Raw genomic sequence first — 14363 nt, forward strand, 5'->3', positions numbered from 1 at the left:
TTCTCTTCCCCCCCAAAAGTCTATATTTAACAAATGAATTATAAAGAGAAGTGCAAGCTAAGAAGATACTCAAGGAGTTGGGAATAAGCATAGGTGACTATCCAAAAGTTCCTTGTTTCCATAATGAGAAATTATCACCACATGATATATAGTTCCATATATTCACACCTGGTCATCTGTTTTGCTCTATATAGGAAGCAAGTTTTCTAAGATTTGGCTACAGGTAGAAAATTATTATATTGTCTTAGGTTCTTTATGTTCCCTAACAAAATAAAACTTTTTCCTTTTTAAAATAAAAATTCTATCCAAGGTCTTTGTCAAAGTGATTAAGTCCTAAAACTAAAGAATCTATCAACATTTTGGGCCATTCTGTGACCTTATAGGTCTGAGACTCTGGCAAATTACTCTGACCTGGTTACCCATGTACTTATGGGTACTAGTCCTTGAATAGAAGGCTTTGGGGCTCAGGAATGACCTATGATACCACCCAGACTCCCCACGGATTCTGCACCTCTTCTTTGACAGTGCCAAACTCAGGATCCAGGGCTTTGAAGTGATACCGGTGATTCCCTTCCCGATCAACAGCTGCTTTAAAATCCTTCAGGGTCACCTCCCCCAACCTGCAACAAAAGGAGAGAGCACCAAAATAGACTGTTAATCAATAGGCTGGAAAGATAAGATGTTAGCCTTAAACCCAGGCCCCTGCCAAAGTCAACAGGCAGAAATAGCCCCTGGTTAGGTCACTGTCCCCGATAACTGAGACTAAAACAGCAGAGGTTGGGCAACAGGTCACCACTAGGGAATGAAAACAGTATTACATATTGGGTGATCCGAATATTTAAAATAGATTTATTGCTTCAGCAGCAGAAAAATCACTGTTCTCTGTTTCTCTCTGGAAATAAGACATAAGGTTCCTGAAATCAAATTTGTTGAACAACCATAAATACATCTAAGTTCTCTTGATTTCGTTCTTTGCTACATGCAATATTCTAGTTCTCTAGGCTGGTAGAATTAAATCAAGTATCACCATCTTTATCCTTCAGACTTTCGGAAACTGGCTTCTAACCCAAACTACATAAGCAAACTCTCTAGGAAAAGAATTTGATATAACTTCTCGCAGTAATTGGTTCCAGAGCTTAAATATCTTTATTTCAAAACCATTTCCCTTACGAGGAAGTATATTAACTGGGATTTTGAAAAGTTTTAAACGTAATTCTCAATAGGGATTAGCTGCAATCATCAAATAGCAACAAAGATCAGTAAGTCACAGCCCTGGAGTGAGAGCCAGGCTGCAATCCGTGCCTATTGGCAAAAGCTGTTTGAATACTTAAAATACTATTTTTCTAATCGTGGAGCATATTTGCACAGTTATCAAGATTGGGTCTGGGTGCGGTGGCTCACGCCTGTAATCCTAGCACTCTGGGAGGCCGAGGTGGGAGGATCACTTGAGGTCAGGAGTTCGAGACCAGCCTGAGCAAGAATGAGACCCCCATCTCTACTAAAAACAGAAAGAAATTAGCTGGACAACTAAAATATATAGAAAAAATTAGCCGGGCATGGTGGCGCATGCCTGTAATCCCAGCAACTCGGGAGGCTGAGGCAGAAGGATTGCTTGAGCCCAGGAATTTGAGGTTGCTGTGAGCTAGGCTAACGCCATGGCACTGTAGCCCGGGCAACAGAGTGAGACTCTATCTCGAAAAAAGATTGGAAGTACTAATATGATACCTGTGCCTAGTAGTAGATCATGACTTTTCCCTTATCCCACTGGTTGGTGGCAGAGCTGAAGTACACATTCTATCTCTTGGGCTCTTCTCACTATACCATATTGCTTCTCAAACACCTTTCTGCTGCTCATATGGGCAGTACAGTAACTAATGGTTCTTCCTGCCTTTCCTTTTTTACAGAGAAAGAATGATCCCAGAATCTTACCTCTTTGGTATATTGACCATGAAGGGTGTAAGTGACCGGTCAGTGAAATAGAGCACTTTAGTGCAGGTGCTGCTGACAGTTGGAGAGCTCTGTGAGTGAGGCAACTCTGCAATCAGAGAGGCTTTGTAGTTAGAACATTCAGTTTGCTCCAAACCACTCCTCATTTCCAGTTATTCAAAATGTCCCAGGAGACTGAAGCTGCCTGAGGTCACAGTACACAGCTCTCACACCCTTGCCAAACATCAGGTCCATTGGCTACGATCCACAGAAAGTCACCACTAGGACCACGAGGACAAAAAGTGCTTCAGACATGGACACTATCATGAGGACCACTGTTGCTCATTCATAGCAGGAGAAGAGCAACACATCTGACAGTTACTGTTGCTAAAGATGAAAAAGAAGTCAGACAAGCCTCAGCAAGATTTCAGCTAAGGCGAAGTTCAGGAGGTGCAGACTCTACTAACATTTAGATTTTGGAAGTTAGTAGTAGATAATACTTATCTGGTTCATGAAAAGAAAAATCAATAGGAACAAGAACCACAGGTGTAAAGTAACCTTAGAAACTCAGACCCCAAGAGACCTATGCTTCCAATTTAAAAGGTACAAGACCTACCTTACTCCTAGCTTATAGGATCTATATATGTTCGTCCCATGGTCTTTAACACAGGTTTCTTGATCCACATCTTTTCTCTATCCTTTAAAGAGGTACTTTTGGAAAAGTGTAATTAATGAATACTTGTGATTATGACTTTGAGAGAATAGGAGAAAAGATCAATCAGAAACTTTTATCATAAGGACCAAAAACCAATAATTAAACTTTTATTAAAATCTCTCCTGGGCTGGGCACGGTGGCTCACGCCTGTAATCCTAGCACTCTGGGAGGCCGAGGTGGGTGGATTGCTTGAGGTCAGGAGTTCGAGACCAGCCTGAGCAAGAGCAAGACCCTATCTCTACTAAAAAAATAGAAAGAAATTAACCAGACAACTAAAAATATATAGAAAAAGTTAGCCGGGCATGGTGGCACATGCCTGTAGTCCCAGCTACTCGGCAGGCTGAGGCAGAAGGATTGCTTGAGCCCAGGAGTTTGAGGTTGCTGTGAGCTAGGCTGACGCCACGGCACTCTAGGTGGGGCAACAGAGCAAGACTCTGTCTCAAAAAAAAAAAAAAATTCTCTCCTGCAGTGGCACATTTTTCTCAGGACCTCTGGAGGCCATGCTCTAGGCCGGTCACACACATATGGCTCAGAATAAACCTCTTCAAATTAAAAAAAAAAAAAACTCTCCTGCAATTCCACCTATACAGATTTTCTTCTTCAATAGATCGATATTCTAGGTATCGACAATCAGACTGGCAGCCACAGGAGAGTAGTTTTGGGAGGGGGGTTAGAATAAGAAAGAGTAACCCATAATAATTAATGCCCAAGTAACAAAGCTGAGAGGTCTCATGATAATTAAAAATAAAAAATTTTTAAACATTACAACCCATAATAATTAAAAATTACAAATTTTCAAAAATAAAAAATATGGTACAGCTTAAAAATATATAAGAAAGAGTATGAGGGATGAATTGATACAAATGACAAAAACAAGGGAACTGCCTCTCTTTGCACAGAAATATTCTGTCAGTTTTCAGAATTTTTCTTCCAAGAATGCCAATTATTATAACCTACATGCTATGATTCTCCTTTGCCCCAGCATCTAGCACAGTGCCCAGCACACACTGGTGGTTGAATAAATAAAATACTCACTTTTAGCCTTAAGTTACATCATTCATTCATTCATTCATTCAGTCAACATTTACTGAGTACCTACTATGTATTAGATTTTGAGAATATAAAAATCAACTACATGTGGTCTCTGACCTTCAAGAGTTTATAGTTTAGTATGGATGACAGGTACAATCACATATTATTATTACAATACACTAAAATCAGACTTGTAAAAACGGTATGGGAAAACTGAAGATAGGTTAATTCCACCTGGAAGAGGTCAGAAAGGCCTCACAGTTGGAGAACGCTTTTTATGAGCACCTTTAAAATATCATGAGATAGCGAAGTTGAAAAGGGCATTCCAATAAGAGGGAAGGACACGTGCAAAGACATGAAATGGGATGATGTATTTATAAAACTGTAAGTAAACTAGTAAGGTTGGAGTATAGGAATACATTGGGAGTTGTGCGGTAATAAAATAGGCAGAGGCCAGATCACAAAGGACTCTGATTGAGAGACTAAGATTTTTAAGTCTTAAGCTATGGGGAGATACTAACAGGGACTTATATGATCAGACTGACATTTTAGAAAGGTCAATCTAGCAGCAAAGTAAATATGGACTGGATGAGTGAAACTCTGGAAACTGCTATAGTTTGGATGTTTGTCACCCCAAACCTCATACTGAAATTCGATCTCCAGTGTTGGAGGTGGGGCCTAGTGGGAGGTGTTTGCCTCACAAAGTTGGAGCCCTCATGAATAGGTTAATGCCCTGGGGATGGTGACTGAGTTCTCACTATTAGTTCCTGTGAGAGCTGGTTGTTAAAAAGAGTCTGGTGCCTCCCTCCCCTTTCTCTCTTGCTCCCTCTCTCGCTTCCTCTCTCTCCATGGGATCTCTGCACACACCAGCTCCCCTTCACCTTCCACCATGAGTAGAAGCAGCCTGATGCTTTCACCAGATGCCCAGTCTTCCAGCCAGCAGAACAGTGAGCCATATACACCTCTTTATCAATTACCCAGCCTTTAAAACAATACTAAACAGACTAAGATATCCTGTTAAGAGGCAATCAAAACAATCTGAAAGATAAGGAAGGACAAGATGTATCCCAGGAGCCAGAGAAGGGATGGACTTGAAAGACCTTTAGAAGGTAAAAGTCTTAGTGCTAGGGATATAGCTGAACATAGAGTAGAAAAGCTAAAAGTCAAAAATGACTGAGATTTATAAGCTGGGAAGATAAATGCATGGTAATACCATTACCTAAGTTAGGGGAACAGAAGTTATATCATCTAATTATTCACTTACAATGTTTATTAGGTGCCTATTATGTATCAAGTATTCCAGACGCACAAATAGATACAGTCCCCTACCTTAAGGAGCTCAAAGTCTAGTGGAGATAGAAAAACAGTTACAATATAATAAAATAAATATGAATATAATGTTGGTATGGACTGAATTGTGTCCTTCCCAACTTCATATGTTGAACCCCTAACCACCCCCTGTATTGGAAATAAGGCCTTTAAGGAAGTAATTAAGATTAAATGATAGCCAGGCATGGTGGCTCCTATAATCTCAGCACTTTGGGAGGTCAAGGCGGGGGATCAATTGAGGCCAGGAGTCAAAACCACCCTGGGCAATGTAGTGAGTGGTGGCACATGCCTATAGTCCTAGCTAGTTGGGAGGCTGAGGTGGGAGGATCGCTTGAGCCCAGGAGTTTGATGCTGCAGTGAGCTATTATCACACCACTGCAATCCAGCCTGGGCAAAACAGCAAAACCCTGACTCAAAAAAAAAAAAAAAAAGATTAAATGAGGTCATAGGCTGGAGTTCTTACCCAATAGAACTGGTGCCCTTATAAATGGAGGAAGGGCATGTCAGGACACAGAGAAAATGGCCTTCTGCAAGCCGGGAAGAGAGCCCTCACTAGAACCTAACCATGCTGGTACCCTGGTCTTATATATCCAGCCTCCAGAACTGTGAGCAAATACATTTCTGTTGTTTAAGCAATCCAGTTTTGGTACTTCGTTATAGCAGCTCAAGCTGACTAATACAAATGTTATGTACACATTTGGGGAGAATTTCAAAGAAAGAATAATCATGATTTCAAATGCCTCACAGAGGACTAGTAGGTAAAGACTGGTTTGGTAAAGGGGTCATTGATGATACTAGTGAAAGAGATTCAGATGATTAGTGAAGAAGAATGAGTTTGAATGCACAGAGTTTTCAAGTAAAAAAGAGAAAGAATAATAATAAGGGAGAACTCATCTCACCCAACATTAAGCTGTATGATAAATACCAATGTGGCATTACTACAAAAATGTGTACAAAAAACTCCTAGAGAATAAATGACTCAGAAACATATCCTTGTGTGTGTGTGTGTATGTTGTGTGTACAAATTTAAGACATTATTTTAAAAGGCACCACAAAACAGTTGATTAATAGTTTTAGCTTATAAGTTTAGGTTTATGATCCATTTAAGGTTAATTTTTGTATATGGTATGAAGTATAGGTCAAGACTCACTTTTCTTTAAAAAAAATGGGTTTTTAATTGTTCTAGCACCAGATTTGAAAACCCCATTCTTTTGCCATAGAATTGCCTTTGCACTGTAGTTGAAAATCAACTGGTCAAGTATGTGTGCCTCTATTCTGTTCCACCCATCTATGTGCCTATCTGTTTGTCAATACTATACTGTCTTGATTACCTTTATAGTTAAGTTTTGAAATCAGACAGTGTTCCAACTACTTTATTCATCTTTTTCAGCATTTGGTGGGTGGTAATTCTAGCCCCTTTACTGTTCCATATAAATTTTGGAATCAGCTTGTTTATATTTACAAAATCTGATAAGATTTTCATTGGAATTGCCTTGAAGCTATAGATCATTTGGGAACGAATAGGCCATCTTAATAACAGTGAGTATTCCAATCCAAAAACATGGTATATCTCTCCATTTATCTTCTTAATTTCTTCACTGTTTTGTAGTTCTCAGTATAGTTACTGCACATATTTTATAAGGTTTATATCTAAAATTCTCATGGGTTTTTTTTGGTTCTATAAATGGTTCCTTTAAATTTTTTCCATTTCCAAATATTCCTTGCTAGTATATGGAAGTGCAGTTGATTTTTTTGCATATTGACCTTGTATCCTGTGACCCTGCTAAACTCACTTCTTAGTTTTATTAGCTTTATTGTAGACTCCTTGGGATTCTCTACATAGACAGTCATGTCATTTACAAACAGGCAGTTCTGTGCTTTCCTTTCCAATTTCTATGCCTTTTCTTTCTTTTTCTTGCATCTCCATTCATTAGAGATACTGGTTTTGGTATCAGGATAAAAAAAAATAAAGGATAAAATAAAATGTGGTGGGAAGTGTTCCATCCTCTTCTATTTTCTGGACGAATTTGTGTAGAATTGGTATTATTTCTCCCTGAAGTGCTCCCATCTGGTCCTGGAGTTTTCTTTGATGGAGGATTTTAAACTACACATTCAATTTCTTTAATAGCTGTAAAACTCTTTGGCTTATCTGTTTCTTCTTGAGCAAGTGTTCATAGTTTGTATCTTTCAAGGCATTTATCCATTTTGCAAAAGTTGTTAAATTTATAGGCATAAAGTTGTTTGTAATATTCCTTTATCATGCTTTTAATGTCTATAGTATCTATAGTAATGTCACCTCTTTCATTTCTAACATTGGTGTATCTTGTCTTCTCTTTTTTTTCTTGGTCAGTCTGGCTATAGGTTTATTAACCTTATTGAACTTTTCAAAGAACTAATTTTTAGTTTGATTTTCTCCTATTTTTTATTTTCAATGTTATTTCTATTTTATATATATATATATATTTTTTTTTTTTTCTTTTTCTTTTTTGAGACAGTCTGTCATCCCAGGTAGAGTGCAGTAGCATCATTATAGCTCACTGCAACCTCAAACTCCCGGGCTCAAGTGATCCTCCCACCTTGGCCTCCCAGTGTTCTAGGATTACAAGCATGAGCCACCACTCTCGGCCCCCATTATTATTTTTATTCCTTCTGTTTACTTGCTTTGGATTTAGTTTGCTGTTCTTTTTCATGTGTCTCAAGGTGGAAGCTTCAATTATTGAGATCACTGATTGAGGACTTTTCTTCTTTTCTCGTATAGGTATTTAATGCTATGAATTTCCTTCTAGGTACTGCTTTTAATATAGCTCACAAATTTTGATATATTATTTTCATTTTTTTATTCAATTCAAAATATTTTACTATTTCTTTATGAATCCCTCTTTGATCTACAGGATATTAGACATGTGTTGTTCAATTTCCAAATATTTGGGGATTTTCCAGATATTTCTGTTATTGACTTCTAGTTTAAATCCATAATTTAAAAAGGAATTTTAAAAGTCTCCAAGCTGGGTGTGGTGGTGCATGACTGTAGTCCCAGCTACCTGGGAGGCTTAGGCAGGAAGATCGCTTGAGCCCAGGAATTTGAGGCTACAAAGAGCTATGATGGCACCACTGCACTTCAGCCTGGGCAACAGAGCAAGACCTCATCTCTTTTAAAAATAAAAACAAAAACAAAAAACTCCAAATATAACTGTGGATTTATCTATTTCTCCTTTCTACCATTTCTGCTTCGTGTATGTTAAAGCTGTTACTAGGTACACACACATTTAGGATTGTTATGTCTTCTTAGTGAATTGACCTCTTTATTATTATGTAACATCTTTCTTTGTATTTGGAAGTATTCTTTGTTCTGAATTATACCTTATCTGATACTAATATAATCATATCAGCTTTTTTTGATGAGTGTTTCTATGGTATATCTTTTTTCATCCTTTTATTTTTAAACCTATTTATATTTTTATATGTAAAGTAGGTTTTTTATAAATAGCATACAGTTGTCTTGTTTTTTCATCCAAATTGACAATCTCTAATTTTTTAATTGAAATGCTTAGACTATTCATATTTAATGTAATCATTATATGTTTGGATCTACCAAACATCTACCATCTTCCACTGAACACAATGGTAATATTCTCTAGGTAAGTGGTTTCCAAACTGTGGTCCTCATATTAGCCATTCTACTAAGAACTTCACTATCGTATCTCTTGCACTCTTCACAGCAACCCCATTAGCTGGGTATCATCACCCACATTTACCAATGAGGAACAGAAGTTAGAGGAGTGAAGTGTTCGGCTCCTGGGGTCCCAGAATTCCTGAGTGGCAGCATCAGAGTTAAAATATAGCTGTTTTACTCCAAAACTATGTTTTTCCCTCCAAACAAGCCTGCCTCCTAATCTGATGCTGGTAAAAATTATTTTCTAAGTGGTAAAACACTATATAATAAAAGACTGATTATTGTTAAAAATCTACCATCTTCCTACTTCTTCTATTTTTTCCATGTGTTTTTTGTTCCTTTTTTATTGGGGGGCAAGGGGTATTGTCTTTAAAGCCCAGTGTGTTTTCAGATTTTCATTTTGGATACATCATTTCAATGTGGAAGCAATATTTTTAACAATGACATATTTTATATTCTTTTTCTGACTTATTTTTGGTATTGGATTTATGATTCCTTTTTATCTCCACAACTGACTTATTTAATTTGAAAAAATTATAGCGGTTACAATGTATATATTTAGTCACTATCTACTTTCAAATACTAATATAGCACTTTACCTGTAGTGTAAGAAACTTGTAACAGGATAGTCCCAATCTTTGTGCTGTGGTTATCATACATTTTACTTTTACATATGGCATAAACAATACATCAATACTATTTTTCCTTTAAACAGTTTGTTATCTTCTAGACAAAAATAAGAAAAAAAGATTTTTTATATTTGCCTTCATTTTAACCATTTCTTTCTGTAGATCCCAGTTTCCTTCTTGTATGCTATTCCTTCTGCCTGAAGAAATTCTTTTAATTATTTCTCAAAGGTACTCTTCATTTTATCTTTATTTCTAGCATTTCCATTTGACTCCTTCTTATAACTTCCATCTCTTTGCTAAAATTCTTCATCTATATATGCATCCTGACAACACTTTCACTACAGCCTTTAACATATGAATCAGTTATTTTAAGTTCCTTGTCTGATGGTGCAACATCTGTGTCATATCTTGAGTTTGGTTTTCTGGATTGCTTTGTCCCTTGATAGTAGCTTGTTTTTTCCTTGCTTTTGTGGGTGCCTCATAATTTTTTTTATTGAATGCCAGACATGATGTGTTAAGACAGTAGAGACAGAGGTAAAAATATTTGTCTGGAAATGGGTACACTGCTTGTTCTTCTAGGCCATTAGGGGGTATAGCTGAGTCAACCCAGCCAGGCACTGAGCCGGGACTATTACTAAGTTTATTATTAAGTTTACCTTCAGTGTAGCACCATCTTCAAATTCTTCTAGAGTTATGCTTAGGGGGACACCTGGTTTGCTGGGGGGGCTTTTCCCCAATGTTCCTGCCCCACGTGCAGCCATAGACTTTCCCTGTGTTCCTGTGCCTCGAGTCAGCCTATTCTTGTGCCCTCCCTCAGAAGCAAGCCACTGCTGCAAATTAAACAGTGCTTACCCGGCTGGTGGGAGGGGGCAGGAGATGAGGAGGGTTTCTCTGTTGCCCTGATCCAGACCTCATCTTGAAGTGGGGTTTTCTCAGTCAGTGATCCTGCTCCCCTTACCCCTAGTGGTAGGCAATCTCTAATAACCGGAGCCCAAAATAGTTTCCTGCCCCTCTGTCAGGGTGGAAGGTTCTTTTTTCCTTTTCTTTCCCCCCTAAGTGTAATGAGTCTTCACTCTTGCCTGGAGCAGGGACAGATGGGGCAACAGGATTTGCTTCCCTCTCCTATCCCTTAAGGCTTTGGCTCTACAGCAAGAATGGTCCAGATGGGGCTTCATGCTTTTTCTGCAGTGGCAGCTGCTCCCCTCCTCTGGGCCTGCACCAGTAGGGACGGTTTTCTTTAGACTCCATCCCTACAACCAATCCTTTTTTTTCCCAAAAGCATATTTCATTTATTTTTCAAATAAACTACTTAAATATAACTATTTTACATAATAATTGTACATATTTTGGGGGTACATGTGATATTTTAATATATGCATACAATGTGTAATGATCAAATCAGGGTAATTGAGGTATCCATCCTCTCAAACATTTATCTTTTCTTTTTGTTGGGAACATTCCAATTCTTCCCTTCTAACTATTTTGAACAATACAATAAATTACTGTTAACCATAGTTACCCTACCATACTACTGAACACTATCTTATTCCTTCTATCTTAACTGTATTTTTATATCCATTAACCAACCTCTCTTCATCCTCCAACCCCCTTCTTACCCATCCCAGCTTCTGATAACCACTAATCAACTCTCTGCTTCCATAACATCCATTTTCTCAGCTCCCACATATGAGAACATATGGTATTTATCTTTCTGTGTCTGGCTTATTTCACTTAATATAATGACCTCTAGTTCCACCCATGTTGTTGCAAATGATAGGATGTCGTTCTTTTTATGGCTGAATAATATTCCATTGTGTATATGCACTGTATTTTCTTTATCCATTCATCCATTGATAGGCACTCAGGTAGATTCCATATCTTGGCTATTGTGAATAGCGTTGCAATAAACATGGGGATGCAGATATGCCTTCAATATACTGATTTCCTTTCTTTTGGATATACACCCAGTAGTGGGATTGCTGGATCATATAGTTTTCTGAGGAACCTCCATATGTTTTTCCATAGTGGCTGTACTAACTGTACACTCCCACCAACAGCATACAAGAGTTTCTCTTTCTCTACATCCTCACCAGCATCCATTACTTTTTGTCTTTTTTTTTTTTTTTTGAGACAGAGTCTCGCTCTGTTGCCCAGGCTAGAGTGAGTGCCGTGGCGTCAGCCTAGCTCACAGCAACCTCAAACTCCTGGGCTCAAGCAATCCTGCTGCCTCAGCCTCCCGAGTAGCTGGGACTACAGGCATGTGCCACCATGCCCGGCTAATTTTTTCTATATATATATTTAGCTGTCTATATAATTTCTTTCTATTTTTAGTAGAGATGGGGTCTCGATCTTGCTCAGGCTGGTCTCGAACTCCTGAGCTCAAACGATCCGCCCACCTCGGCCTCCCAGAGTGCTAGGATTACAGGCGTGAGCCACTGCGCCCGGCCTCTTTTTGTCTTTTTGATAAAAGCAATTTTAACTGGAGTGAAATGATATCTCATCGTCACAACCAATCTTTTTCACGAGCACCATGTAGAGGTCCACGGAAAAGTGTCTGCAAGTGGGTGCAAATTCCTCTTGTTTTATGGCCCCCAAGGTTCCTATACTCTCTTCTCAGCCTTTAGCAAATCATTAAAAATCTTAGCTGAATTATTCTTATCTGTTTGTATGGTAGCCCCGACTTCCTCTCAGGCTCTGTCACAAGTGAGCCAGTACTTACATTTTATCTTCGTTGAAGGTACCTGTTTATATTTCAAGCTAGTTGATTGCCCTATGATACCATCTCTCTGTTATGAATGTGGGTATAAAAGTTTGAGTTTTTTTCTTAACACCTGTTTTCAATTCTTTTGAGTATCTACCTGTAAGTGGAATTGCTGGGTCATTCAATGCTTAACTTTTGGAGCAATTACCACAGTAGTTTTCCATAGCAGCTGTACTGTTTTACATTCCCACAGCAATGTATGAGGGTTACCACTTCTCCACATCCGTGTTAACACTTGTTTTCCATTTTTTTGAAACTATCTAATAGGTATGAAGTGGTATCTCACTGTGGTTTTGATTTGCTTTTCCCTAATGACTAATGGTTTTGAGCATCTTTTCACAGATTTTTGGAAATTTGTCTTCTTTGGAGAAATGTCTTTTCAAGTCCTTTGCCCATTTTTTACTGGATTGTTTGTCTTTTTGCTGCTGAGTTGTAAAAGTTCTATATATTCTGGATCCTAGACCCTTATGAGATAATATCATTTGCAAATATTTTTCCTATTCTGTGGATTATCTTTTTGCTCCCTTAATAGTATCCTTTTATGGACAAAAGTTTTTAATTTTGAAGTCCATTTTTCTATTTTTTCTTTTGTTGCTCATGCTTCTGATGTCATATCATAAATATTTTCCTCTATGTTTTCTTCTGAGTTTTATGGTTTTAAGCTCTTATATTTAGGTCTTTGATCCATTCTGAGTTAATTTTTGTACATGGTGCAAGTTAGGGATCCCATTTCATGTGGCTATCCAGTTGTCCAAGCACGATTTGTTGAAGAGAAGATTCTCTGGTTATATGGGTTTTTATCTGAACTCGCAATTCAATTCCATTAATCTACTGTTTTACTTTTTAAATCTAAAATAATTATTGTAGTTTTCCCTTAAGAGGAAATGGCAAGAAAGAAAGTAGGTTCAGAGAATAGAGTACTCCTTCAGGAAATTTGGATATAATGAAAAAGAAAAAGAAAGGGCACAGCCAGAGGAAAATGAAAGGAAGGTATTTTGAGACTATTACTTGCCTTGCATCTCTCACATGCCCCACACTGTACTAGATGATTTCCATATCATATTTCACTTAATGATCAAATCCTTCACAAATCCATAAACAAGGAAACTAAGATTCAGTGACATTAATTAATATTCTTGTTCATGGTCACACAATCTACTGAGCACTGAGCCAAAACTGCACCCCAGATGTGTTCGATTTTATATTCTATATTTTTACCACTCTATTGTTTTACATCCAGTTTTAGACATGAGTTTGAAGTGCCTTCAGACCCAAAGAGAGAGAGATCCAATTTGCATTTAAAAATATAGCCCTGGCCGGGCATGGTGGCTCAAGCCTCTAATCCTAACACTCTGGGAGGCCAAGGCAGGAGGACTGCTTGAGCTCAGTAGTTCGAGACCAGCCTGAGCAATAGCGAGACCCCATCTCTACTAAAAATAGAAAAAATTAGCTGGGCACGGTAGTGCAGATCTGTAGTCCCAGCTACTTGGGAGGCTGAGGCAGAAGGATCACTTGAGCCCAGGAGTTTGAGGTTGCTGTAAGCTAGGCTGATGCCATGGCACCCTAGCCCAGGGCAACAGAGTGAGACTCTGTCTCAGAATGAACGAATGAACAAATGAATAAATGAATGAATGAATAAATACAATAAAAATATAGCCCTAAAGCTCAGAAAAGTCTGGGATTAGAGATAAAGCATAAAAATTATCAGCACACAAGAGTAGCTGAAGCCACAGGAGTGGAATAGATCACCTAAAGAAAATATGAAAAGGCTTAGGTTTAGGAATCCCAGGACACATCAACATTCACAGGTTAGACAGAGAAGGAAAAGAGAAGATTCAGGAAGAGTTAGCAGTCAGAGAGATAGAAGGAAAACTGAGGTATCTACTGCAAGTGCAGTGAGAGCAAGTACCAAGTCCATCTTGTTCATCTCTCTACCTCCAGTGTCTAACATTGATGGTGCATTATGGATGCTCAGTAAACATCTGTGAAATGAGTAACTGGGTGGCACTGAAGCTGACAGAGAAGAATGCTTCCAGGGGACTATTCAAGAAAAGCAAATGCTTTTGAAAAAACAACGAAAGATAAGGTTTGAAAAGCAACCACTTGATTATGCAACAAGAAAGTCAACAGAGACCCAACAAAAGGAACACTAAATGGAGTAAGTGAGTAAAAGTCAGACTACAGTGGGTTGAGTAGTGAAGGGAGGTGAGGAAGAAAAGGGAGCAAGTGTAGACTATGCTTTTAAGAAGGCTGATGTAGAGGAATAAAAGAAATTAAGTCAGTAGCTAGAGGGCTAAC

General features: G+C 38.3%; 1 protein-coding gene across 4 annotated transcripts in view; it reads right to left on the bottom strand.

The window, feature by feature from the left end:
- DIXDC1 (DIX domain containing 1) overlaps window positions 1-14363 on the bottom strand; it is an 80197-nt gene that overhangs the window by 3629 nt on the left and 62205 nt on the right. For all 4 annotated transcript variants that reach the window (XM_069470896.1, XM_069470895.1, XM_069470897.1 and 1 more), the window contains 2 exons: window positions 1930-2035; window positions 512-620 (listed from right to left, as the gene is read on the bottom strand). In XM_069470896.1, the coding sequence (XP_069326997.1) occupies window positions 512-620; window positions 1930-2035 (215 nt within the window). The remainder of the gene's footprint in view (window positions 1-511; window positions 621-1929; window positions 2036-14363) is intronic.

Source organism: Eulemur rufifrons, chromosome 6 (genome assembly GCF_041146395.1).
Source record: "Eulemur rufifrons isolate Redbay chromosome 6, OSU_ERuf_1, whole genome shotgun sequence".
Classification (NCBI taxonomy): Eukaryota; Metazoa; Chordata; class Mammalia; order Primates; family Lemuridae; genus Eulemur; species Eulemur rufifrons.